The 27,229-nt window shown below is 57.2% G+C and overlaps 1 protein-coding gene across 1 annotated transcript in view; it reads left to right on the top strand.

The window, feature by feature from the left end:
* WHRN (whirlin) overlaps nucleotides 1–27,229 on the top strand; it is an 86,260-nt gene extending 59,031 nt beyond the window's left edge. The window contains exons 4-13 of the mRNA XM_026513839.4: nucleotides 6,128–6,330; nucleotides 7,389–7,425; nucleotides 8,652–8,864; nucleotides 9,667–9,876; nucleotides 12,303–12,335; nucleotides 21,594–21,665; nucleotides 22,932–23,469; nucleotides 25,235–25,416; nucleotides 25,976–26,098; nucleotides 26,358–27,229. Of these exons, the coding sequence (XP_026369624.2) occupies nucleotides 6,128–6,330; nucleotides 7,389–7,425; nucleotides 8,652–8,864; nucleotides 9,667–9,876; nucleotides 12,303–12,335; nucleotides 21,594–21,665; nucleotides 22,932–23,469; nucleotides 25,235–25,416; nucleotides 25,976–26,098; nucleotides 26,358–26,540 (1,794 nt within the window). The 3' untranslated portion in view covers nucleotides 26,541–27,229. The remainder of the gene's footprint in view (nucleotides 1–6,127; nucleotides 6,331–7,388; nucleotides 7,426–8,651; nucleotides 8,865–9,666; nucleotides 9,877–12,302; nucleotides 12,336–21,593; nucleotides 21,666–22,931; nucleotides 23,470–25,234; nucleotides 25,417–25,975; nucleotides 26,099–26,357) is intronic.

Genomic DNA, 27,229 nt, shown 5'->3' with positions numbered 1-27,229 from the left:
GTGGTAATGCTACAGTCAGCGGGATCCTCATTTGGGGAAGCTGCAAAAGCCATTTCAGTAAAGACTGGGGAAGGCGGCGAAGAAGGCCCTGAAGGTGCTCCCATCGGGGTCCTTGCCCAGCGGCTGGCACTGGGGCCCGTGTCCCGAGGGGCTGGACTCCCGTCTCCCAGCTCAGCGTGCGGATCGAGTTGTTGGCAGGTTTCTCTCCTGGCTACCTCTGGGAAGGGAGCTCCGAGCTACCGCCATCCTGCCACAGGTTCTTTAGGCTCATTTGTTTTCAGTTCCCTTCACCAGGCAGGAATAGAGCACCTACTGTGTGCACGACCCGAAGCCTGAAGACAGAAGGATAGGCTGGTTTTCCTTAAAGGAGTTGTGCCTGGCTCGAGCAGGGGCTTTGCAGGCTGGGAGAACGAAGGCTACAGCCCAGCTCCGGTCACTTCGCTTCCTGGCCTCAGTCTCCTCATCTGTAAAATGGGGTGTAGGTGTGGTCAGGATGTGGCTCAGAGGAGGGGTCACTTCAGCCATGTAGGCATGGCTTCTCAAAAATGCAGCTAGCATTTATTGAGCACTTACTGGATGCTGTAGATACCGTTTTACCTGCTTCATATGTGTCCATTCAGTAAATGTCCATCGAGCACCCTACTATGTGCCAGAAGCTGTTTTAGGCGCTGGGGCTGCAGTGGAGAGTTTATTAAGTCATTCAGTCCTCAAACCCACAAGAGTAGGCACTGATGCTATCCCCATTTTCCAGGGAAGGCGACTCAGGCACAGAGAGGGTAGGGCAGTTACCCAAGGCCACACAGCTGGGATTAGACCCCGTGGGCGACTCCTCTGTCTGTGTTCCTGACCTCACGCCGCATGCCCTGTCACTTAGTCTGTGTCACTCTGTAGCACTGGGTGGCCTTATTCCGTTTTGAGGGAAGATATGCTTAGAACAGTACATTTGTTTTCCTCGAGAGTCTCGGGGAGTAAGAGGGGACCACCCCATCGAGGTGGGTCACTCCCAAGTCTGCCAACACTCCGTGCTGCTTGCCCCTCAGGGCTCCTGTGCCTGTCTCACACCCAGAGAGCGTGAACTCCCGCTTCCAGGGGGTTGGCCACGGTCGGGGGAAACCAGTGTCCTGTCCTTGTTGAGGTCTCTTTGTGCCCTCCTCAGTGTCCCTGATCTGAGCCTGTCACTTGATGGGCTGTGGATGACAGAGGAGTTTAAGGCATCTTTCCTCTGCCTTAAAATAAAGGGCGTTCCCGTGGTCTGCCCCCAGCTCCCCCATCACTGGTGATAAACAGGGTGCCCGTGGTGATAAATAAAATAAAGCCACCTTTATTCGTTTATCTTTCTGTGTCCTCCCCATCGGCATCCAGTTTGCAAGCTGAGCAATATTAGACACTCGATCACACTGCGTGTGTCTCTCCTTTCTCCAGGGGGTCGTGTCCTGCTGAGCTCGGGCTGGCGTGGGTGTCTTCTTGCTCAGAGCAAGAGCCTCAGAGCCTGGGCTTTGCCAGGGCTTCGCTCCGTGGCCCTAGACACGTCCCCGTGCGGTCTGGGCCTCAGTCTCCCCGTCCGTAGGAGACTTTGGAAGACCCTGGCAGCCACAGCATCTTTGTCTTCCCACTTGGTGCCTTGTTTACCCACATTGTCTAACTCAGGACTAGCTTCAGAGCAAGGAACAAACACATCGAACTCTTCGTCTTGGGGGGGAAGAGCCCAATCAAGGCCTTTAAACATGGCCACCTCCAGCTTCACATTGCCCAGACCCAGGGAAAGGGGCAGGTGGGAGGTGGGGAGGATGGGTGTCTCTGTTCTCTTCACTATTTACTGAATGTCTCCTGCGGGCCAGGACACGCCGGGATAAAGGAGGCAGAAGCGTGAAGAATGTGCAAACAGCCGGGCTCCAATGCTGGCTCTATTTTTCCCATCCTGTGTGACCTTGAGTAAGTCACCTGACATCTCGGAACCTGTCCCCTCCGTTTGGAAGAGAAGCAAATGAAAAGCCATCAGAATGCGTTTATGTGCCAGTGGTCCCATTGGATCCTTGTGGCCTCCCAGGCCTTGCTGGTAACATCAAACCCATTTTACAGACAGGACACTGAGACTCGGAGTGTACCCAAGAGCAGTGCAGGGCCACACCACTCCTATTGCATGGTTGTCTGGCTTCGGAGCCAGGGGCTTCTTTCTGCTGCACCGTAGGGATGGGACTCCACACACTGCGGGCCACACAGGGCTCTGAGCAGCCGGGAAGATACCAGGTTTGTTGGAAGGGGCTTGTGGACTCTCAGTGGTGGTGAGCGTGCAGCCCCCTGTGCTGACAGGGCCGTCGGACCTGGGAAGCTTTCCGGCGAGCAGAGGATGTGAAGAGAACGGACGTGAGGCGTGGGAGCATCTCAGACCCACTCGGTCTGTGGGAGGCTGTCTGGGGGCTTGAAGCCAACCCTGTCTAGAACTTGGGTTTTAAAACAGACGCTGGTTGGGGTGCCTGGGTGGCACAGGGGTTAAGCGTCTGCCTTCGGCTCAGGGCGTGATCCCAGCGTTATGGGATCGAGCCCCACATCAGGCTCCTCTACTATGAGCCTGCTTCTTCCTCTCCCACTCCCCCTGCTTGTGTTCCCTCTCTCGCTGGCTGTCTCTATCTCTGTCGAATAAATAAATAAAATCTTTAAAAAATAAAATAAAAAAAAATAAAACAGATGCTGGAAGAACAAGAAAGACAGAAGAAGATTGGAAGGAGATTGAGAAGATGGGCTCACATTCCCCCCATCCAGGACGGGTTTCCCAAACGCGACTCCCTTTTCACACCTGTTCCCCTGGTGGGCTGCCCACAGACCCCACGCCGCCTCCCACAAATCCAGTAGAGATGTATTTATTCAGCAGGTGTGAAGGGAAATGACGACTAGCTCAGCGACCTTGTGACTTCAGGGCCGTTAATGCTGAGCACGGGGCTGGAGTAATTCACAGCGGGTCATTCACGGCACTGCGTAAATGACAGGTGCCAGGCTCAGGGCCAGGGAGAATAACGGGGGAGTTTGGACACCACTGTGCTAAATCAGGGCCCACCCCAAAAAACCATTGTCCCCCCATCCCCCCATTACTGACACCGTACCCAGGGTTGTCAGATTTAGCGAATCAAAATACAGGATGTCCTTTTATATTTAAGTTGCAGATAAGCAAGGGATTCTTACAGTAGCGTCCCTACTTGCCGGGCAGTATTTGAGATGTTCCCCGCCAAGCCTCTCCAGAGGGCCAGGTAGATGCTTGTGGAATTGAGTCGTCCCTCCCCTGGCTTCCCCCCCCGCCAACCTGAAGGGAGAGGCTCGCGCCCAAAAGGATGCCCTGACGTATCCGGTCTCTCAGATGCTAGTTCCTTTAATTAAACTGTTGGGATGGAAATAAAGTGTGTGGGGAAGATTAAAATTGATTCCCTTAGCTTAACAAAAGCCAAAGCTCTTGAGAATGATACTTAAGGAAGCGGAGCCCTCGAGCAGATGGGAAGTGCAGGCTGGGCCGGGGGGTTGCGGGGTGGCGGGGTGGGCTCATGCTGGCCAGAGGGCAGAGGTGGAACCACTGGCACACGGGAGGCCGTGTCGTGACATGGATGCAGAGGGGCCCGGCAGGAGGGGCCGTCCGCCCTCAGCAAGGTCCGTGTGCCCACGGAAGTCCTTCGTCACAGCCCTGCAGCTCCATACCGGGGAGGCCAGAACGGGGCTGCCAAGGCAGGGTGGGAAGTACAAAACCCATACCTTCATGCACAAGCACTTACGGAGCACTGGCTGTGTGCCAGGCCCAGCCGCTGAAGTTCTCAGGAGCCTGGGTTCTCAACAAGGGAGCTCAATGAGGCGGCAGGCGAGAATTGTAGGTATCGCTGTTAGCCCTGGGAAACAGATGCTGATGACCGGAGACATTTGGAGGAGGGCAATCCTGGGCTAGCACCATTTTTACACCTGAGGAAACTGAGGCACAAGAGCTTTTGGGAGGTTTGCTTGAGCTCATGTGGCACGAAAGTAGCAGAGTCAGGATTTGAACCAGGTCTGATGTCTTTGAAACCCTTAACCTCCTGTATTGTTGAGGGGGGTGGTCACTGAGGTTTTGAAGCAGGGAAGGATGTCACGCAAACAAAACGTTGAGGGAAAGTCGATCAGGTGCCAGGTCTGAGGCCGATTTAGAGGTTAATACATGGGGAAGGGGTGCTGGCTCAGGAACCGCTGTGTGAGGAGACCCAGGTTGGGGGGCCACCAGGGATGGAGGGAGGTGAAGATTGGGTGAGAGCGGCTGATGGGTTACCAGGAGAATAAAGGCAGAGTTGATGATGGGGCGAGTTTTCAGATCTGGGTGCTGAGGGCAGGGCTAGGGAGCGATGGCAGGCTGATGGCTTTGAACATGCTGGGTTTGAAGCCATGCCATGTGTCCCCAGGCAGAGCTCCTGACGACAGCTCAGTAGGAGAAAGCATGAGGGCCTTGGGGCCATGCTGACCTGGGTCTCTCTCCTAGCTGTCCTCTTCACTGGCTCTGTGACCGCAAACTATTTACTTAATCTCTCTGAGCCTCCGTTTTCTCTCTGGCGGAGTGGAGAGCGAGGATACCACCTTTGCAGGATGTTGAGGATATCAAATAAGGGAAAAAAATACGTAAAGGGATGAACAAGGTGCTCAGCATGCAGTCGGCATCTGGTAAATAGTGGCATGAAATTTGGGGCCCCAGGCTAGTGTCATGTGTTGGTCCCCACTGGGCTGCGGCGGAGATGGTCCTGGTGCTAGGAACAGGTGTCTGACTTTTCATTCATGCGATGGATTTTTGTTGAATTCCCACTGTGTGCCGGGCCCTGGGGACGCAGTGTGGGAAAACCCAATTACAGCGCAAATTTGAGCCCACTCTCGAGTGCGGTGGCACGAGAGCAGGAGCGGGGCTGTCTTGCCCAGCACGGCAGCCCAGCACGGAGCAGGGCACCTGCTCGGTGTGCAGTAAACATTGCATGGGCTCGCGGAGGCAAACGTGCTGCGGGACTTCTCAGAGCACCTTCAAGCTGGTGCAGAGGGGAGATGCAAAGTCTGAGTTTCCTTTTGCTTTCTGTACCGGAAACTCCCCTACCTGCAGGCAAGGCCTTAAAGGAAAGACGAGAAACTGGGGACCAGGGTTCTGATTCTCCGTCTGGTCATCAGGTCTTCTTTTATCCTCTCTTTCTTCCAAATTCCCCCCGTGGCTCACCTTTTCCAAACTCCGCTTTGAAAAATGCTGGGAAAACCCCCTGGGGGTTGATCCTGAGCCATCAGCAGGCTGGGAAGCTGGGGAGAAGGAAAAGCAGGCGGGGACGATTGGCATTATGAAGCTGCCCTGAAAGGCCACGGCGGGGAGCAGCCCCGGGCAGCCCCTTCCCCTCCGCGGGCTCAGCGCCCCCTCCAGGAAGAGCAAGGAAGAGAAGCAGCGGACCCTACTGAGCAGAAGGGCACTGGGAGTCTGTCAGACGCCCCAACTCACTTTTGGGCATCGTCCCTTCCAGCTCTTGGAATTCTGTCACAGGTTTATTTTTATGGGAAGGCTACTTTTTTTCCTTTTATTTTTTAAATCCTTTCACTTAAAAAAAAGTGTTTTTACATTACAAAATAGAACTGCCTGTTTGTTGCAAGAATCCAAGCGATATGTTATTGCTTTAATGGGAGGCTAGTTTTCTCACTTATTGCTTCTTTCTTGAGTTAAAGAAAATGTTGTTTGTATTTTAAGGGACTATGTGCATGCTTGGGGTAAAAATCTCAACCCCGTAGAAGCGTAAAAGGGAAATCATGGAAGCATGCCTTCGTGTCTCGCCCTTCCCCCCCCGCCACCCCTAACCAGGCCTCTGAGGTGGCTGTTGTCATCTAGATAAGGGGACCTTGGTGAATCTTGGTGTAGACCCATCTCTCTAAACCACTGCTAGGTTGAGGGGAGGTGGCCCTTCCTAGTGACAAGAGCATGGCTGAGTCTCAGGATTGGAAGGTTGGCTCTGCCATTGACTTGCTGTGTGACCCTCAGGCATCCTCATAACCTCTCTGAGCCTCAGTAACCTCCTCGGCAAGCTGGCATCAGGGCTCTGAAGCCCCGGGCATGGGTCGGTGTCCTGCGCGCAGCCCAGGTGACTGTGTTGTTTGGCGGTCTCGGCAGGTTGGGGACCAGATTCTGGAGGTGAACGGACAGAGCTTTCTCAACATCCTGCACGATGAAGCGGTCAAGCTGCTCAAGTCTTCCCAGCACCTCATCCTGACGGTGAAGGACGTCGGGAGGCTGCCCCATGCCCGCACCACTGTGGACGAGACCAAGTGGATTGCCAGTTCCCGGATTGGGGACACCACCACGAACTCGGCAGGGTCTGGCTGCACTCCTCACTCTGGGCCCAGGACCACAGGACCATTTCTGAAAGCCAGTGATGCCCCCTCCCGTCCCTTCACCACACCCTGATCTGTAACAGTCCTGAGAGCCTGGGTTCCCCATACCAAGGTCCTTTGCATTTGCGGGCATGACCTTGGGCACATCCTTTCTCCTCTCCTGGTCTGTTTCCCATGGAAAGCTGAACTGCATAATCCCCCTCTCTCATTCTTTATTTATCTCAGGCAAATCACTGACCTTAATTTTGGGCCATTAGTTGTTTTGTCTGAAAAGTGGGGATCATCGCCCCTGCCCCCATCCAACTCTGGGAGTGAGGACCCTGTGAGTTACCCGGAGAAAGGGTCCTGGGAGTCATAAGGTGACTATAGTTGCCGATGGCTGAATAGTTGCTGAGAGTGTCATGTGTCACCTTTGGATTTCCAACAGGAGTCTCAGCCTGGTTGGTTGGCCTCCCAGGCCAGATCCACCCAGAACATCTCTCCCTTTCTTCCCTCCTTCTCTCTTGCCTCCCTTCCTTTCCACCAGCACAGTATCATAAATGTTTCAGTTAGCTACCAACATTTAAAAAGGCATCAGGTTTCCCATGGAAAAAAACAAGCAGACCTGGATTTCTGGCTGCTTCTTTAAAATAAGGAATTCCGGGGGCTTGGGGGCATGTTTTTTCATGAGATTGGGATGGAGCTGAGCTGCACCTGTGAGTTGCCTCCCTGGGTCTCCGGTTCACCCCTATCTTCCCCCTCCCTGGGTTTGGCCTGACCCTGAGGCCATGGGTTATTGTCTCCTCTCCTTGTGTTACCTTCCTGGTCCTGTAGGGTTGGAAACGAGTCAGGAGTCCACCTTGCATGGGTTGAGAAGCGCTGCCCACATGGTCGATTGGGAGGCCGGAAGCTGCTCAGCTGTCCAGGGGTCACGTTCCTTGAGTAGCCCCAGCGAGTGGAGGCCAGGGCTCTCTCCTCCTGCTCCAAATCCGCTTCCCCCTGGCTCGCGCCTGTCCAAACTGCTCAATCACACAGCTGAACACATTTGTCTTTCTCCGTAGGTTTCTTGGGGATCTTCCCACGGAAGGGACAAACAAGGTAGGGCGCTCTCCATCCATGGCTATCTTTGGCTTCTTCACGCATCCCCATGGCGGGGGGCGGGAGGTGGGAGGGGGAGCTCCAGGCCTGGCAGGGTGTGCAGAGCCTCTCACGTGCATGATCTCATGCCTGTCCGTCCATCCTCCGTTCCACCCACACACGTCTGCGAGCGCCACCAGGTTCTGAGTGCCACCAGGTTCTGGGCACCACCCCCAGCACCGGGGATGATGGCGCTGAACAGAACCGATCAGATCCCTGCCCTCCCGGAGATTATGCCTAGTGACGGAGACGCACGGAAAAACAAACGTGCCCGCATATCTAATCACTGAAGATGTTTGGCGCCATCGGGCCCGGTGCTGGTTAGCGCGTGAGAGAGGAACAGATGGGACATCGGATTTAGGTGGGGTGAGAGGCAGAGGGGAGGGCGAAGTCTCCCTGAGTTGGTGACACGATGCTTGGGCTGCGTGCTGAATGGTAAACAGAAGTAGCCACGTCGGAGTCTGGTGTAGGGGCGGGAAGGGGTGGTCTAGTCGCAGGGCGCAGCATGTGCCAGAGCCCCGCGGTGGCAAGGAGAGCGCGAGGGGGTGTGGCGAGCGAGCAGGAGGTGGGAACAGAGTGACAACAGGTGGGGTCACCGGATCACGTGAGGCTTTGTGGGTCACCTAAGAGGTTTGGCTTCTAACCTAAAAGTGGGATAGTATGCAAGGGCTTAAGCAGGGGAGCAAGACGAGGAGATGCGTGTTTTTACAAGATGGTTTCAGCAGCTCTGCGTAAGTGATCGGGGAGGCAGCGGGGATGACAGGGGACACCCGACGGCGTCTTAGCCACAGCTCCGATGGTGCCAGCGGCAGTGGCGGGGAGGGGAAGGGGGTGTATGCACATCTGCGCTCTATCTCGGAAATAAAGTTACTATTATCCCCGATTTGCCAAGGGAGATCCTGAAACCTGGAGAATAAATTGGAAACCATAATAAAATCGCTCAACTCTGAACGGTGACAGGATCTGATGAGATGACATGTAAAAGTGCTGTGTAGGGCATGAAGCCCTTTGCGACTGCACGAGGCCGCACCGTCTGAGAACGGACCTGTATCTCTCCTGCAGGGGCACCGTGTAGGCCAAGGCCACGGAGGACCCCCCCACCCCTGCACTGCGGTCACTGGCGTCGCCCGGCCACGTGGCCCCAGAGCCATTCAGAATTCCCGGCCCCCTGTCTTCCTGTCTTTCAGCTGGGATTCTGCAAGGGGCCAGCGGGCTCCCAGGTGACCCTGAGCAGCCTGGGGAACCAGACGCGCCTGCTGCTGGACGAGCAGGCGCGTCACCTGCTGAACGAGCAGGAACGCGCCACCATGGCCTACTATCTGGAGGAGTACCGCGGCGGCAGCGTCTCCGTGGAGGCCCTGGTCATGGCCCTGTTCGAGCTGCTCAACACCCACGCCAAGGTGCCCCACGCCCCTCCTCGGGCAAGGCAGCGGCTCCCGAGGGCTCTGCATCCTCCCGGCCTCCCTCTGTCCCCCACTCCTTTCCCGAGAACCCGCAAAGAACTGGGCGGAAATGGCCCTGGGGCAGAGACTAGTGACCGAGGCGGCCCCTTGTCCCAGGGAAGGCAGCCCACAGTCTCCTGGGGAAATAGTCAGTTAACGTCCCCTGTGATGCGGGCCCTAACCAAGCGGCTGTCCTTGCTGAGCATACATTTAGAATCATCTGGATTGCTCTTCAAAAGCCATGCCCGGGCCCCGCCCCAGGCTGGTGGATTCCACACATCTGCGGGTGGGAGCCAGCCGCAAGCCCCCAGGGGCTGGCAGCTTTGAGAACCCTGCTCCAGAGGAGGTCTGGGGGTCCCGATGCTGCCTGAAGGAAGAACGGATTAAACCCAGGAGGGGTTGCACGTGGGAAGGTTTAACAGAGGAAACGCGATTTGGAGAGAAGTAGGGAAGGGCATTCTAGGTGGGAGGGACCAGCACGGGCTTCCTGGTGTGTTCGGGGAGCTGCCGTCGTGCCGTCGTGCGTGCTTGCTAAGACACCGGCGAGGACGAGGTGAGAGGGAAGCAGGTGTCAGGTGAGCCCGGCCCAGCATCCGGGCTGTGGCGCTTGGACTTCCCCTAGGACAGTGGGGAGCCACAGGGGGTTAAGGAGGGAGAGGCCAGCAGTCAGGTTTGCACACAGGTCATTTGGAGTAGCAGGGGATGGGTCCCCCCTGCTGTTGGAACTCCGGCTGAGTGCCCTGTTTGTCCCCATCCCCAGTTCTCGCTCCTGTCTGAGGTGAGAGGCACCATCTCCCCCCAAGACCTGGACCGCTTCGACCACCTGGTGCTGAGGCGGGAGATCGAGTCCATGAAGGCACGGCAGCCCCCGGGCCCTGGGGCCGGCGACGCCTACTCCATGGTCTCCTGCAGTGACACAGGCTCCTCCACAGGCAGCCATGGCACCTCCACCACCGTCAGCTCGGCCAGGGTGAGCTGCCCCTGCTCCTGGCTTGATGGCCAGCGGGGGTGGGGCGTCAAGATCTGGCTTTGCAGTGACATGGATCTAGGTGTGACTGTCAGTGCCACCCCTTACCAGGTCTGTCCCTTGCCTTTCTGAGCTTCAGTTTCTTCCCTTGGAAAAACCTCTTCGTTGTTGAATGCCTGATGTGTGCCCAAGCAAGGCTCTGGGAGGTGGCAGAGGTGGCCCTGCCTCTTGGGCTCACAGTCTGCAGGGGGGGGCGGGCTCGGGGAGAAAGGTGAAAAACACGGGTAATGAAACAAATAGAAAAAATAGTACCAGTCTGTGGGGGATCCCACCAGAAACCATGGCAGTACATTCATGGGGGTCGCCGTGATGGGATCTTCCCCGAGACACACCCTCTTGTCTTTGGAGCCCACCCTGACTTTCTTCCAGACTCGCCAGCCTCCCCAGAAAAGCATTCGGTCCATTCTGGGCTCTGCCCCTGGGATGTTCAGAGGCAAATTCATCCCAGGAGACCTTTGCAAGGAAGGGGCAAAGGCAATGCCTTGCTGCTCGGTATGGGACCCGGTTATCCCCTTCCGTGTGGCAGGAAGAGCCCGGGCTGGAGGTCAGGAGAGCTGGCGTGGCTCACACTCTCCTTTCCTGTCTTTAGACCTCTCATCAGCGCTCTCCTGGGGAAAGGGCAGGGGAAAGCCGCATTTCTCAAGCCCTGCTGTTCCCAGATGCTGAACTGGGAGTTCTTACAGGTGGAATCTCTGTAGACTTGGGACAGATGCAGGTCGCTGTCCAGCTGGAGGGGCAGAGCTGGGGGGTGCGGTGATGTCCAAGGCTGCACGCCGGGGGTTAGTAGGCACAGAAGAGCTTGCAGCCAGCAGGAAACAGCCCTGGGGCAGCGCCCTTTCCTTTGCGGACTGCACATCCCAGTGTAGCTTTTGTTTCTTTTTAGCTCTGGGGATCTGAGTTTCTGGGGAACTTCTATGCCTCCGCCTTCCACCCCTACCCTTCTGAGTCAGCTTCCTCCGCAGGAGTCCTTGTCCCCTCCTGGGGGGACCAGGAAGCTGCCAGGCATTCCTCTAGGGCTCTGGCTGCGGTGGCCAACGGTGGTGGCCATGTCATGCTTCGGGACAAGCAGATCACTTCTGGGGCAGGGAAGAGGGTGTTCCCCACTGGGGCTGTGTGTTTGGCCCTGTGCACGTGCTTTGATGTGGTTCCCAGGTGATGAGCTGACTTCAGGTTGCAGGGACCTGGCCCGAGGGGCCATTTCTCTCTGGGTTTTGCTCCCTTGAGGTTGGCCTTGGTAATGCCCATGTGGGGCTTCAGGAGTCGTGAGCCATTGCTCTGAAACCTGGGGGATTGCGGCTTGTAATTCTGGGATGGTCCCTTGAAAGTCGGGACGAGAGATCCAGTGAGGGGGATGGGGTATGTTCTAGCCTGGGGGCAGAAGATGTCAGTTTAAGCCCCGGCTTCTCTGGGCCTCAGTTTCCCATGAGTAGAATGGCCTAAAGTCTTTGCCCGAGGCTCTGATGGCAGTCAGGGTATCTATTATGTCCAGCTCAGCACTGGCCTGCCATGGCCTTGCCCAACCCAGGGGTCTCCCCCAAGCCTGAGAAGTGCTCGTCCCCACCAGTCTCGGCCTCATGCCTCACTGTCCAGTGCCTCAGTTTCCCCACTTGCACTGGGGCAACGATGCTGCTATGCCCAGCTTGCTGGGAGGATTAAATGAGGAGTAACGTCCCTTTTGGCACCAGCATCCCAGAAATACTGTCCAGACCTCGAGAGCAGGTGAAGCCTCTGCTCTTACTTCCCCCAACCTGGCTGGAGAAAACCGCCTTGAGGATTTGCCTCCAGGGCCTTGCAGACACTTGGAGGCTTCTGGAAAGTACTGGGTTGAGGATCTGCTACCCCCCTTCACTCTTATCCTGCCTCCAGCGCCCTCACATGCACAGCCTGGGGCTCCATCCCTCAGACTCAGAGCTTCGCTGCCGGCACAAGGCTTGGGTCTCTCTGCAATGCAGGTTTTCTCTGATCCAGTCTTCTGAACAAGGGCCGCCTTCAGGCTCTGCCTTCCATTAGCAGGTGTGACCTTGGACAAGTCACTTCTCTGCTTCAGGCCTCTGTCTTCCCACCTGCCAAATGGGAGTGACGATCGCAGCCTCACCTGCTGGCACATCCCAGGGTTTCCTTCCAGAGGCAGTTAGGATGAAGGAGTGCTAGTTGTGGCAACAGGACCTTTTCTTCGAGCCTCCGGTATCCCTGCCGCAAGCAGCTAGAGGAAGCGGAAGAGGGGTTTTAGAGCACTGTGTTCATGTTGCCTTCTCTGTGTGTGTGCATGCGTGCGTGTGTGGCAGAGGGGTGGCTGCTGTGCCCACCGCATCCCTCATATTTATTTGATGTATTTTTCTTTTTGCCTTTTGCCCACCCTTCCTCCCCAGGAGCGGCTGCTGTGGCTTATAGACCTGATGGAGGTACCGTCCTTCCTGCCAGGTGGGGCCGTGGGAGTCCCTTAGCCAGGGTGGAGGTAGGGGGCGTGGCCCTTCCTGCCACCCCCTTATGTCTGCCCCCCGCCCCGGTGGGAACTGGGATTCTTCTTGGTGCTCACTGTCTCTCCTGTTGGCTAGTCCATCAGGTTTCCTCAGGCTTTGGGGCAAGGATGCTCTCTGCTTAAACCTCAGCCCTGCCACTTCCTTGCTGTGTGACCTCAGAAAGGGGTTGTACCTCTCTGAGCTCAGTTTTAGGATCTGTAAGTTGAGGATGATAATTTCTGTACCGTGGAGCTTTTGAGAGACCTCTTGTCTTTTCATATGCTATACACTCTGTCTGGAGTGTTCTCTTTCCCACTTCTCATGGCCTATCTGTCTCCTCCGTGGGCATCAGCCCTACGCTCACATGCCACCTCTTCCCAGAAGACTTCCTTGATTCTCTGACTTCCCTATGGCTCCTCCAGGCCCCCTGAGTGTCCCATTTTCGTGACTCTTGTCTCATTATATTCTAATAATGTGTACAAGCCTGGCTACTCCCCCTGACCACAGCAGCGATTGTGTCTGGCGTCACCAATGAATCCCTCGTGGCCAGCACAGAGCCTGGCCCATATTAACAACTGGGGCCTTTCTTAATAATCATCATTGTTGGCATTTGTCGAGAGTTCTTCGTGGCATTGCGATAATGCTTTCCAGTCGTATCTCCTTTGACCTTCCCAGTAACAGAAGTGGCAGGTGGTGCCATGATCCCCGTTGCACAGAAAAGTCAGAGAGAGAAGTGACTTGGTCCAGGTCACTCAGCTAGTGACTGGTGGAGTGAGGATTCGGTGTTTATCTACTCACACCAAGTGCCAGGCACTGGTCTGCGGCCCCAGCACATGTCCATGAGCTTTTACTGCAATGATGCTGAACCCCCAAACCTACGTTCCTTTCTTGTGACCCAAATCCTGTCCCTCCTGGAGCTCACCTGCTTTCCTGACTGTTCAAACGCCTATCACATGGTTCTCACCTCTTCTGAGTTTGTCTTCCCTGGTAAACAGGAGGGACCAGGGACCAGGCAGGGACCACGTCTTTCTCCTGTCTGTCTGCCCAGTGCCAGCCCAGGCTTTGGAAGTGAGTTGGGGCCCAGGAAATGTGGAGCAGAAACTGAAATGAATCCGCCCTCCCTGGCCACTCAGGGTTATCTTCTAACATCCCAGCCTTCTAACCATCTACCTCCCACATGGTAGGAAAGTGTCCTTTGCTCGGGCAGAGTGGCAGGCGGCTAGCTCTTGTGACCCAGATGCCCCAGACGGTTGCTCCAAATGGAGCCAGTTTCCGTTTAGCCCAATTTCTGTGGGCCAGGCTGTGCAGTTAGCAATCGCAGGTTAAACGTGGCTCATTCTGCAGCCATTTTCCCTTAAACCAGACAGAATCGATTAAAGGAGATCAGATGCAGCCTTCCCCCATTGACAAATTGTGTTTCTTTTCCATGTGTCTAATAGAGAGCCAGCCCTGGGATTTTTCCTGCCTCCAAACAATGTCATTGCCCTGCCATGGGGATGTCAGCCCGGAGAGCGGAGCAGAAGCAAGGCCTGTCTGCTCTTCCTGAGTTCTTCATGGGGCTGGCTGGGGCTGGCTCTCCCAAGTGGTAGCCATGTCACCTTGGGCAGGTGACTTTTGGAGCCTCAGTTTCCGCATCTGTCCACTAGGCGATAAGACCAGTCATCTGTGGGTTGTCGTGAAAACTCAGTGAGCTCAGTAGTGGATTTGCAGGTGGGGTACTTGGGATTCTGTGGATACTGTAAAGGCTGGCAAAGGGCACTACAGAGGATTTCAGGGGAAAGGGGGTTGTAGAGGCCAAGGCCAGCCTTGTACATACGAAGCAGGTGCCAGGGAGGTCCCGGGTGGCACTGGGACTGCCCCGCCTTAACCTCAGCCCCTTTCTGCCTGGAATTGAGAGGTTTGTACTATAAGCCTCTCATGTGCCTGGGAAGGGGCTCCCTGGGTCCGCCAAAGGATGCTGGGGTGGAAGCCCTGACTCTAGAAGCCTTACTGTCCGTGTCCCCATGCAGTATGGTGAGAAGTGGATGCTGGATGGGACTGTCAGCGCTTTGCTCCCCTGTGGCCTCTGTGCTTTCCTCCTCATCGGAGGAGGAAAAGTCCTGGGGCAAAAGGAGGGTGGAGAAGCTCAGGCCTGTCTCAGGCCCTTCCGGCTGCAGGACCCCTAACTGTGAAGGTAGCTCCTTGCAGAAACAGGGAGCAAACGATCAGAGGACCTTCTCCCACCTACTGTGTTGTGCGTTTGGTCCAGCCTGGATGGGTTTAGAGGGTCCTCTGCTGGGCAAGCCCACCCTCAGTGGGGGAGCAGGAAGGAGCCCAAGTATTGACTCCATCAGCCAAGCATTCATTGAGCACCCCTCCCTGCCCCCATCCCTGGCTCTGCTGACAGAGAGGTGCCCCAACGACAGCACCTGCCGCCCGGAAGCTTAGCAAGTCCTGTCAGGGAGGCAGCCTCAGATCAAATCACCTACGTAATTCACGCCCTGAGAAGTGGGTCGAGGACTGGGGCCCTGACTGATTGATGCAGGGCGTCAGGGAGGAGATGTTTGAGCTGAGATCTGAAGTCATTGGCATCAGCCTGGCAATCCACAAGGCAAGGAGCTGAGGGGGCCAGATTGGCACGTGCAAAGGCCCTGAGCTCAAGGTTTATGGGCCCTGGAAGGAACTGTGGGAGGTCAGGAGCGCCCGAATGTCAGGGAGGAAGGGGGCAGGGTGCAGGGTTAGCACCAGGAGGCACCGGGGACTTGGGCTTAATCCTGAAACGGTGGAACACCAGTGAGGGTCTCCAGGCAGGAAGTGACGTGATCTTGTTTGCATCTTTTAAGATGCTTCCCCTGTGTGTGGAGAGAGCTCAGAGGTGCGGGAGATGGGGACACGGCGGGGCTATACTGAGGTCCGGGTATACAGGTCTGTCATTGGGCAGACTGGCTCTGCAGCCCCCATCCCAGGAAGCTGCTCGGTGCCCAGCTGGGGGCACGGCCAGGCTGGAGTTCGTTTTTCTGCTTGAGGAGAGTAGCCCATTCCCCCCTCAGAGGCCTCCGCACGAGCGCCCTGCACCCTCAGAACCATAAATTCCTCAGGGACGTCTGCGAGCCTCGGTTTGCTGCAGCTTGGCCTCAGCCCGCGTCTGAAATAAGCAACAATCCTCCCCATGTGGGGACTTGGGAGTGCTGGAAGCTGTTTCCAGCAAACAGAAGCAAGTCCACGGAGGCCAGCCCTGCCCCTCCGGCGCCTGCACTCTCCTGGTTATAAAACAGAGGGGTCAGACTAAGCATTGACCTAAGACGGGGGTCTTTACCTTTCCTGTGCCATGAGCCCCTCTGGCTGGCTGGCAAGCCCTGGCCCCCCTTCTCAAAAGCACAGCCTTAGGTGTTTAAAAGAAAATATGTACGGGTTACCAAAAACCTCAAGTCATAGAGCGGAATGCCATTTTCGGAATACCAAACCAAATCGTAAACCGTGCCTTTCTTGACCAGCACGCACAACAGCAAAGTCTGACAGCGGGTCAGCGAGGCTGTGAGTGTGAAGCCGGCATGAGCACAAGTGGGGTTTTGTGGCATCTGCGACAACCGGGATGTGATGGGAAAGCTCTGGGGCCTCAGTTGGTGACAGTGTCTATGGCACCGACGATTCTGCTGGGTCACGTCGCCTCCACTTATAAGGAAGGAAATGTTCCATATGGGTTGGAGGTTCATGCAAAGAGAGAAGCAGTGTTTTCCCCTTAGCTGGGTTCTTGGGTCACCGCCTCCCTCGTGGAGCCCTGCTTCCCTGAGGGCCCTTCCAGCCCTGACCTGGAGATTCCGGGTCACGCTCTCTGTCCACGGAACAAAGTCCTCTTCCTGAGATCATTGGGAGGGTGATGCATGGGGGCAGAAAGTGGCACGTTCTGTCTGTGCCACACAGGCCTCCTGAGGACCTCTGTGCTTTGGTGGGCAAACATGGTGGCAGGAGTGGACAGATGGTAAAAGTGCCCAGAGCCAGCCAGGAGCTGGGCCGTTCCCATGGTCTCGGCCACGCGAGTGAGTGTGGGTTCCAGCCCTCTGTTTGGGGATCCACACCCCTCTGCCCTTCCCTATCAGCTTCCAGACTTCCAGCCCCACCCCTTGCTTAGAAAGCCCCAGAGCAGGGCCATCCTGTCTCCACCAGCATGGCCATCAGCCCAGGGTCTGGCTCCATGATCCTTTTGGACCCCCAGTCCTGTCCCCTTCACTCCAGGCAACCCCATTACCCCCCAGGAATGCCAGGACTCTGGCTCAACCCAACTGGTTCCCTCCCCCACCCCGACCTTCCTGGAGTGATGGCTTCTGTCGGCCAGCTCCAGCTCTTTCCTCTTTCCTTGCTCTCCACCTCTCCCTCCTGTCTTCCTTCTCTTCCTTCTCTCTTACTTCCACTCCCCTCTCTACTTTCCATCCTCTGTCCCTCCCCCTGGCCTCGGGCAGAAGTCTCAGCCAGTGGTGACCTTCCAGAACTTTTGTGACTCAGGGTCTCCATTTCCCATCTACAGAGGGGGAAGGCCCCCTAGCCTCAGGCCTCTGGTTCGTTTAGGGGCAGAGCTGGGGAGAGCCTGTTGTCCTGACATCAGAGCAAAGAAGTCAGAAGAACAAAGAGCTGAAAATAGCACCTTTACGTAAGAGCCTTCCCTTGTAATGAGGGGATGAAGGAGGAGATACCAGGGAATTGGGCTGGGGGAGGGGGGAGGGAGAGGAGCACCTCGTTTTGCTGAGGTGACACCTGGGCCAGCATCATCGTTTCCAGAATCACGAGTCCACCTGGCAGAGGTCAGCACGGGTGACTGCCCTGCATGATTTCATTTTGTTTTGGCCACACAGTTCCCTCAGACCGGACTCCTGGGATATCCGGGCCCTGACAGGGCCAACTCCGACAAAAAGAAGTTCTTTTCTCTGAGAGGAAAGGGAATTTTCTGAACCGTCACTGATTTGAGGAGGAAGGAGATGGGGGGAGCAGCAGGTCCAGAGGGCGTCCTGGCTCTTGAGACTAGCAGTCTGAATAACAGTCAGACCTTGAATACGGCTCTGCTTCCCGCCTCATCCTTGCTGTGTGACCTTGGGCAGGTGGCCTTCCCTCTCTGAGCCTCAGTGACCTCAGCTGTCGAACAGATGAAGGGCCCCCTGTAGCAGGACTAATTGAGCCACAGAGTCTAAACCTCAGTGGGTGCAGGAAGAGGGGGCTCCGAGCCGCCGGCGGGGCACGATGAGGAGGCCAGGAGGCGCGGGCTGGCTCCTGCACGAGCTCTGACCTTGATCTTCCTCTCGAAGCCCAAGCCCGTTCCTCGAGCGTTTCTGCTGACACGTCCCCGGGGTTTGTAGCCTGCTGTCGCTAGCTATTTCAGACGCACAAGGAGCATGGCTCGGGGACTCGGGGCTTCTGAGCGTCTGGATCGGGCAGATGGAGTCTGGCAGGGCCGGGCTCTGACCCGTCTGCTGTTTGCTCCACTTCAGGCCTTCCTCCCAGGGCTGGATATGTACTCCCCCCGCCCCTGCATCCTCACCCTCCCGACTTTCCATCCCTGCCTTGCCCGTTGGCTCCAGGATGCTATTCATAGTGATGAGAGGGCTGAGGCCAGGGGCCAGCGATGGCTCTATTGTTTCATGTCAACGAGGGGCGCTCCCAGGGAGCTCTGGTTCCTACGATCTCGGGGCCCTATCCCATTCTGGGGTCAGGGCAGTGCTGCCTGGCTTTGGGACCACCCCTGCCTTGTCCGCTGTAGAATGTCCGTGTGGTCTTGGACAGGTCACTTCCCTCTCTGAGCGTAAATGTAAAAGCTGGGAAAGAGGGAGGATCCCCGGGCCTGCCCCAGTGGAGAGTCAGATGAGATCATGTGAGTAAAACGCCCGGCAGAGGGCCTGGTGCGTCCTCCCTAGCGGTGGTCAGTTCTCCACTGTACCTCTGAGAGCAAGTCACACCTGCTCTGTGGTCTGCGGCAAAGTCATGCTTGTGTTGTCGGGGCCCTGGATCCTTCCTCTCTCCCTCCCGGGGGCCCAGTTACCACTGCCGGCCGCATCAGTGGTCCTGAGTCCGAGTGTGTGGGCACCTACTGTGTGCATGGCCCTCTGCGGGTGTTGGGGACGCAGTGACCTGCGCACCATTTATCCCTGCGAGCCAAGGCTGCCTGATACATACTTGTTGGCCAAAGCTCCCAGTACCAGAACAGGCAGAATCCCATGGCTTTGGTCCCACCTTGGACTGTCACCTGAGCCCCACAGTGGCCTGCAGGTTGAATCCAGGGACAGGCGGCAGTGGCTGCGTCTGAGTGTGGCCGAGACCCCTCCGGCCTTTGCCGGAGACACCTCCTCGCAGGCCTCTGATCCCTCTCGGCACCTGCTGCAGAGGCCGGGGCTGTCACCGTCAAGTCTGGGGAGGGAATCACTGCACGCACCAGCCCTGCCCCGCCATTCGACTCTGGGCGGGCGGTGGTGCCCCGCTGCCTATTTCCAGGGAGCACTGGACTCATCCTGGTTTGGGAGGAGGGAGACGGCTGTTTCCTTTCAGCCAGAGTGTCCACATGGGCCCCGGGGGTGGGGGCATTTGCAGCCGTGAGGTGGCGGGGGCAGATTCGCCGGGTCGCAAGCTTCTGATAAGGACCGTTGCCTGCCCTCGTGTATTTGTGCCAGGCCCTGTTCTGCACACTTTTTAAGTGTTAATACATCAGCCCCATGAGACAGGGACTGCCGTTACCCCATGCTGCAGATGAGGAAAGCAGCACAGAGCCAATCAGTGATTGGCCGTGAGTGGCAGAGCTGGGTGTGGTGCCCCTTACTCAGTGGCTGGGAGGGCAGCCCTATCACCCCCACCCCAAGGATCCCCTGCTGTCTTTGCAACCCTGAGGCCGCAGCAGCGTCTTCCCTGTGCAGGGGACGAGGTTGGAGACAGTCGGGATGCTGAAGTTTGCATGGCAGCCTCAGCTTTGTTGGTCAAATGAGGCAGGTGTCCCAGCCTGACGTCACGGGACCAGATAAAGAGGCCTGGGTACGAAAGGCTCCGAGCCGGGAGGGCCGAGTGCCTCCTTGGAGGGTTCCCACGACTTCGTGATTACGTGCCCTTTGCCTGCCCAGAATGGTTGAGGCTCCAGGAGCGTCATTCGAGATGGGGATCAGTGTGGAGTGGCCTGGCAGCCTGTGCCCCAGGGAGTCTGGCATCAGGGGGCCCCTCCATCCCTACCCACTGCCTTCACCCGAATCCAAGCCACCGTGACTGTTCTCCACGATGATCTGCGGGAGCGGCCTTGCCTAATTCTCTGCCTCCTGGGGCCTCCTCCATGCCAGCCAGAGTGATTGATGAGTTCATTCAGCCCTCGATTCATTTGCTTAGTAAATATTTATCAAGCAGCAACAGTCCTAAACACTGAGGATAGAGTAGGAACCAGGTGGTCACAAGTCCTGCCTTTGAGGAGTTTTTATCCTAATGAGAGAGACAAACAAGAAGCAAATTGATAATATAACATCACGTGGTGGTAAATTTATACAGAAAAATGAAGCATGGTCAGGGGTTAGACAGAGGGGTAGGGGTGGGGAGGGGTGCTGTTTTAGACAGGGCTGGTCCAGGAAGGCCTCAGTGGAGGTCAGCGCTAAATGAAGTGGGGGAGTGAGTCTGTGAGGGCAGGGAGAACAGTGAGTGCCAAGGCCCTGGGGTAGGAACCATCCCATCCTATTGGAGGAGTTAGCAAGAAGGGGCCCAGTCACAAGACACAATGAGTGCAGACTTTGGAATTTTCTCCAGGGAAAATGGAAAGACCCTGGAGGGTTAGGAGTTGGAAAGAGATATTGTCTGACTTATGTTTCAAGGATTACATCCTGGCTGCTGGGTGAAGGAAGTGACTGGTGTAAAGGAGAAAAATAAAGCAGGGCCGGGGGTAGGGGTGGCGATTTTAGGTGGCGTCATCAGGATAGACTTCTTGGAGGAGGTGATATTTAGGGAAGGTCTTGAAGGAGGTAAGAACGGAGCATGCATTGTGGATAGCTGAACGGGAGCACGTTCCAGGCAGAGGGAGCAGCCAGCGTGAAGGCCCTGACATGCCTGCATTGTTCCGGGGCAGGCCCTGACATGCCTGCATTGTTCCGGGGCGGCTGGAGAGGAAGTGAGTAAAGGGAATCTTCATAGAAGACAAACTTGACCACATCGCCATGGCAACCCACTGCCCTCAGCCTCAAGTCCCAGCAGCTCCATGCTTGAGTCACATGGCACTGCTTGAAGATTCTCATACCTCCTTCCTGCTTTATGTATGCCCTGCTCTCTGAAACACCGTCATTCCCTCCTTTGCCCAACTCACCCCCAAGACTCAACTTTAAGCCATGCTCCCTACTCCAGGAAGCCTTCCTTGATAACCCCTCCCCAGCTGCTTCTACGCCTGTAACTCCTCACTGTGCACAGTCTCCTCCTTGCTTGCTTGTGTCAAACCCACTTCCTCTAGGCTCCTGAGGGCAGGGGTGGTGTCTCACCTCCTCTGTGGCCCCAGGCCGGCATCTGTCCAGCACTGAGACTGCTCACTATGGATGGCTGCACTTGAGACGTGAGCCAGGGGTTGGTGGTGGAGGCTCGTTGCCATCCTGGGCTCTGTGGGGTGGAGAAATGGCTCCCCTGAGCCCTCAAGAGAGCTCCTTGAGAGAGGGGCGCTGCTCAGCCTCCCAGGGACAGCCTGCGGATGACCTAACGGCAGCTCAGTGTCACTTGAGGGAGTTTGAGGCTTCTTCCACTGAGTTAGAGAAGGAAGCAAGAAACGGGCATTTTTGCATTTTTGCAAAAGAAGGTTTCTTTAAACCTTAACCACCTGCCTCACAATTAAAACCATTAAATTAAAAAGAGAGAGCCTACCTCTCACTTGCATCCTGCCATTGTCACACCTTCCTGGGCTTCTGTCCAAGAGGACCTTTGGGTTTTGGAAGGCGCCGAGCGTGTGGAACATGGCACCCAGAGCCCAGCTTTGGGAGTGCCCAGGCCAGAGCCACCCCACAGAGAGTTGAGGGGACGCCTGGAAAGCCTCAAAGAAAAATTGATTTCAAAACGACCGGCAGGAAAATTGACATTAATTTTAATGTGTAAATCTCCCAAGAGCGGGGAATGTCTGGACAAGCAGAAACCACAAGAAGGTGTCACGGGACGCATCATGCATTCTGGTATCTCAGAGGGCAAACTGCTTTTCCCTTCTCAGTTTATATTTGCTCACATTGCTTTCTTCTCCGTTTCTAGAACACTCTGGACCTGGAGGAAACTGGTGAGGCTGTCCAGGGCAATATGAACACCCTCCCAGATGTTTCCCTGGTAAGACCCTCTCTGGCTCTTTCCCTGAGATTTGCCCTCCCTAGTCTGCCTGAAGCCGGGGGTGGGGGCTGGCTAGCTCCTCAGTGAGAGCCACAAGGAGGGGACAGAGGCCCTCAGACCCGGCCCCAGGCCTGTGCACAAGGCGTTGCTCAGCTCTTTCCAGCGGGAACAGGACTGTTTTCGCTCCTTCTGGGGATTTCAGGCAGGGAGTCAGGCTGTTTGCTGAGTGGGTGTTACTTTTGATACCTTATCTGAACGTTATCACAACAACTACTGACACGAGGAGTGTGTGAACTCCCTGCAGAGGCCATAGGACCGCACCGGAAATGGACCTTAGATGTGACCTTGGACCCCTATGTGCACATCCACAGGCCGGGCAGCGTCACTGTCACTATGACCCAAATAACTTCTGAATGGCCTGGACTCGAGCCAGCTGCCTGGGTTCAAATCCCACCTCTGCCACTGACTGTGTGACTCTGGGCAAGTTTCTTAACCTCTCTGTGCCTCGGTTTTCCCCTCTGTAGCATGGGGATAAGAATAGTGTACCTACCCACCAGTTTGTGGCAAGGGGGAAATTAGTCCATGTAAGTAAAGCGTTTGGGACAGGGCACTGTCATCAGACCTTTCAAGTGCCGGATGTTGGCCTAGGCAGAGGAGAAATAGCAGTGACCGTATCTGTCACTACGGCTCACCACGCACCTGCTGGACGGCAGGCACCTGCAAACACATGCCTACGGGGCTCCTCACGTCCCCACACCCCCGCTGGGCAGGTGCGGGTTTCCCACTGCCCAGAGAGGCGCTCCGAGAGGCGCCGTGCCTTGCCCAGGACCGCACAGCCCCCACGCCCATGTGACTGTCCCCTCTGTCCATTCTCTCTCCCTCCAGTCCCGCACATCTCCTCTCTCTAGTAGCCACGATCATCTTCTAAAAAGAAAAGCCAAAGAAATGCTTTTTGTGTTTTTCCATTCTCCGCAGCCACCTCTAATTAAGTCTTGTTCCCTGTGACAAGCCCTGGCGGATGCCAAGAACTTCAATTCCCACAGGTAACGATGCCATCCCCGGAGACGACCGCCAGGATGCCGACGCTTATCAGCTGCTGAGATGAGGGAGCAGTTTTCCACTGGGGTGTTGCATTATTCAGAGCAGCGTGGCCGAGAGCTGATAGAGCGGGACAGAATTCCAGCCGCGGCCTGGGCCGCTCGGGGCTCCCCTCTACCAGCCACCATGGGCTCTGACTCCTTCTACTCCTGTTGGGTCTTTTGGCAGGATGATGTCAAAGCCACCTCCGAGGGGCTGCCGAGCAGCAAGCCGCCGCCTCCCCCACCGCCTCTGGCCCAAGGCCACAACCGCCTGCCTGCCCAGCCCAGAAAGCCAGGGAGAGAGGACCTCCAGCCGCCGTCCTCCGCGTCTTCCCACTCGGGCATCGTCTTCTCGGCCCCCAGGAACCGCAGCCCACCGGCGGGCACTGCGCCCACCCCAGGGGCCTCCTCAGCACAAGACTCGCCCTCCTCCCCCATCTATGCCTCCGTCTCCCCTGCCAACCCCGGCTCCAAGAGGCCGCTGGACGCCCACCTGGCCCTGGTCACCCAGCACCCCATCGGCCCCTTCCCGCGCGTCCAGTCGCCCCCGCACCTGAAAAGCCCCCCTGCAGAGGCCACGCTGGCGGGGGGCTGCCTCCCACCACCCTCCCCCTCTGGCCGGCCAGACATGACAGGCACCAACCAGCACTTTGTCATGGTGGAGGTGCACCGGCCAGACAGCGAGCCGGACGTGAACGAAGTGAGGGCGCTGCCCCAGACACGCAGTGAGTACTGGCCGCCCCCGCCTGGGCTGGGCTCGGGCGTCCCCTGAGTGGTCTTGGGGGCATCCAGGCCGCTTCAGGCTGATCTGCCCATCGACATAGTTAGAGTGGAAGCATGTACAGGGTCCGAGTGCCCTGGGGAACAGGGTCCTGAGCCCGTGTGGATGCGGGTGTGAGCCCTCATTCTGCCACTTAGCTGTGTGACCACGACAAGCTGTGGGAGGAGATTCAGTGACAGCCCCGCTGGGTCGCTGGGAGGGTTGGGCTCTCCCTCCAGCGCCCCCAGTCCTGGCCACCTTGCAGTCTCCATCTCCCCGGTGAGACCAGGCTCCTTGAGGACAGGGGTGGCCTCTGTGATTGCTGTCCCCAGGGCCTGGCACAAGGCAAGTGCTGGGGGGAAAGGCGGATATGGAAAGTACTGTCCCTCCACCCCAGGAGGTCTCCAGATCTGGGGGAGGGGGCGCTGCAGGGTCGGAGGGCAGGCTTGACCTCGCAGACACCTGGGATGAGGCTGCGGCCCCAGAGTTTCCAGAGTCCAGGCTGAGGAGGATGGCCGCGTAAAGCCTGAAACCTTGGCGGCCTCTGGATCTGGCTCACACTCTGGCTCTCGAGCTCCTCCCTCCCCTTAGCAAGTTGGGTGCATTGTGCTGGGTTCTGGTGCCATCTTGTGGCTAAAACGATGTATCAGTCCAGCGAACCGAGTGCCTGCTGTATGCGAAACAGTGGGCGGGCTAGGATGCAGAGTGCAGGGACCCCGGCCTCAGGAGCTCGGCGAGGGAAGGCAGCTGAGGGGACAGCAGGCAGGATGTGGTGAGAGACACCGGAGGTATCACCTGGCCCTGAGCCCAACACAACGAAAATTAAAGCTGTCTGTCGTGCACAGTTTCCTGTGCACCAGATACGTTCTAGGGGCCCTGCTTCTCTGAGCAACTCATCTCAGCCTCCCAACAGTCCTGTGGGGCTGGTACTGTTGTCCCCCATTCTACAGATGAAAGAGCTGAGTCACAGAAGGTGCCTGTGGAACAGTCTAGAGCAAGTGTGCTCTCTTGTGGGCCTCACACCACACATCGTATCTAATTAAGTCTTTACGCTAGCTTCTCCACGGGCATCAGTGCTCCCGGAGGCTCAGAGGCCCAGAGGCTGTGTAGCTCACCTGGGGTTGCTCGAGCCAGGCAGAGAGGATTCAGACCTGACCTACTGGTCTCTGGAGGGTCTCCGATTCAGGGGCCCAGCCATCACACACACAGCAGAGCAGCTCGGAGCTGACTGGCGAACGAGGCTGTGTGCCCACCACTCAGCTCAGGCCAGTGGGGTTGTGGAGGGTACAGACCAGGCATGGCAAACCTTCCCTTGTTTTATTGAGAAGCTAGAAGTTTAATTTTTATGTGAAATACCCTAATTTGAATGTGTGAGTTGAGCATTAAAATTTGACAGTTGGAGAAAATAATAATCAGAACCCACATCCGTGGGCTGGGTTTGCCTCCTGACCTCTGTTTTCATCATTACGCCATGGGCCGAGAACTGGGTGGGGTCAGAGCAGAGGTCTTGGTGGCCTTGAGGCCAGCCCCGGGTGGAAGGGCAGGTCTCAGTGGTAGAAAGGTGGTAGGGAGTCTCCCTCCCTCCAGCCCTGTGATCCCTTCATTCCTCCCTAGTCCATGCCTGGGGAATCTCTACAGCCTTCCAGTCTGCAGCTCCATCACCTCCTCCAGGAAGCCCTCCCTGACCCCAGCGGTATAAACCACCACTCTCCTCCCGTTCCCCCTCCCAGCAGCCTCCACGCTCTCCCAGCTCTCGGACAGTGGGCAGACCCTGAGCGAGGACAGCGGCGTGGACGCCGGTGAGGCAGAAGCCAGCGCCCCGGGCCGAGGCAGACAGATGGCATCCACCAAGAGCAGGAGTAGCAAGGAGCCACCTCGAAACGAGAGGACCACAGAGGGGGCCACCAAACCGGTGAGCGAGGAGGACGGGATACAGAGGACTAAGTGGAGGGCAGGGCCCCCCAGGTGGAGCACAGGAGGTCCCCAAGCAGGGTTCAGCTTGACAAGTGACCACCACGGGGAGGAAGTGAGCCCCCACCGCTGGAGGGGTGTGGGTCCCCAGAGCGAACACTGTATCAGGAGTCTGGAGGCCCAGGTTAGGTCCCACCTTTGCCACTGACATTGACAAGCCGAGCTCTAAAAGTTGGTCTTGAGGGTCTCCCAGCTCAGGTCTGAGTTGGCATGCTGGCTAAGGCAGTCAGGCCTGGGTCCGAGTCCTAGTACCACCACCAGGCAGCCTCGGGCTGGCCCTTTAACCTCCTGAGCCTCGGGAGTTTTTGTAGCGATTAGAGAGCTGGCAACACCAGTTCTTAGCTTAGTGCTAACATACTGGCGGCTCCCAGCCCAGGGCTGGAGTCTGAGCCCTTTTGACCCAGCGGCAGGTCATGGCCAGTCCAGCCTCCCCCCCCACCTCCAGCCAGGCCCGTCCACTGACAAGGCCTCAGGCACTAGTCTCCTGCTCACACCCACAGCCTGGACTCCTGGAGCCCACATCCACCCTCGTCCGCGTGAAGAAGAGTGCGGCCACCCTGGGCATTGCCATCGAGGGCGGCGCCAACACCCGCCAGCCCCTGCCTCGGATCGTCACGATTCAGGTACACCTCCGCGGGCCCCACTTGACCCCTGAGGGCCCCTCTCTCAGCATCCCCAGGGTTCCGCCCCCTTCCAGATGACCTGCCACCAGAGGCACACCCAGACCCTTTGCCCTCCCTGAGCCTGTTTTCCTCCAGGGCATCGGACACCCAGATTGCAGCCTGCTTGGCGGTGTTGGGCCTGGCCCGGTGGGCGTCTAAGGCAGGCCAGCCTCGCCCTCGGCTGCCTCGAGTGCCCCTGCCCTGTGTCTCGCCCCTGCAGCGAGGCGGTTCGGCCCACAACTGTGGGCAGCTCAAGGTGGGCCACGTGATCCTGGAAGTGAACGGGCTGACACTCCGGGGCAAGGAGCATCAGGAGGCGGCCCGGATCATCGCAGAGGCCTTCAAGACCAAGGAGCGAGACTACATCGACTTTCTGGTCACCGAGTTCAACGTGATGCTCTAGAGGCTGTGGCCCGGAGGCCTCCTGCTGCTGCCCAGTCCCTGGCCCCGGTCCCTCTTCCCTCCTGGCACTATTAAGCTCCTGGAGGGCCGGGGCTGCATAGCCAGGGTAGCAGGAAGACATCCCCCCACTCTTTCCCGGCCCGCTGGCCCAGAACCAGGAGAAGAAAGCCGGGTGAGGCAAACAGAAGGCCAGGTCGGGATCCGGTGCCATGCCTGGGGTATGCAGTAGGCGCTCAGTATAAGCAGTGGGTGTTGGGAAAGAGAGAAAGTCCACCTGAGGCCTGCTAGGGCCTGGCCCCTGGGTTGGATAGAGGCACTGTGCCCCGTCCCCCGTCAGCTAGGACCTGGCCCCATCCTCAGATGTCTGAGCCTTTATCTGGATTGAGGCCACATGAGAATTGGTGGACACGGCTCCCAGCCCAGGGGGCATCGCGCAGGACCTTTAGTGCCACAAATAAACATCAAGCACCCCCCATTCACCCCCCTTTCTTCCTGGCTCCTTGTCCCCCCATAGTATTTATTATTTATTTCCCCTCTCGTCACCCCTAGGGACCCCAAGACCCCAGCTTCCCACCCCACCCGCAGCCTATCCCAGAGGCCTTGCAGGGGACCAGCGATGTCAGTGTATTTATATACAGAGCTTATGACTTTAATTTTTCAATAAAGAAACCTGAACAAGGTTAGGGTCCA

The sequence above is a fragment of the Ursus arctos genome, unplaced genomic scaffold (genome assembly GCF_023065955.2).
Source record: "Ursus arctos isolate Adak ecotype North America unplaced genomic scaffold, UrsArc2.0 scaffold_18, whole genome shotgun sequence".
Taxonomy (NCBI): domain Eukaryota; kingdom Metazoa; phylum Chordata; class Mammalia; order Carnivora; family Ursidae; genus Ursus; species Ursus arctos.
The sequence above is the reverse complement of the archived record's forward strand: the minus strand, read 5'-3'. Positions and strand labels throughout refer to the sequence as shown.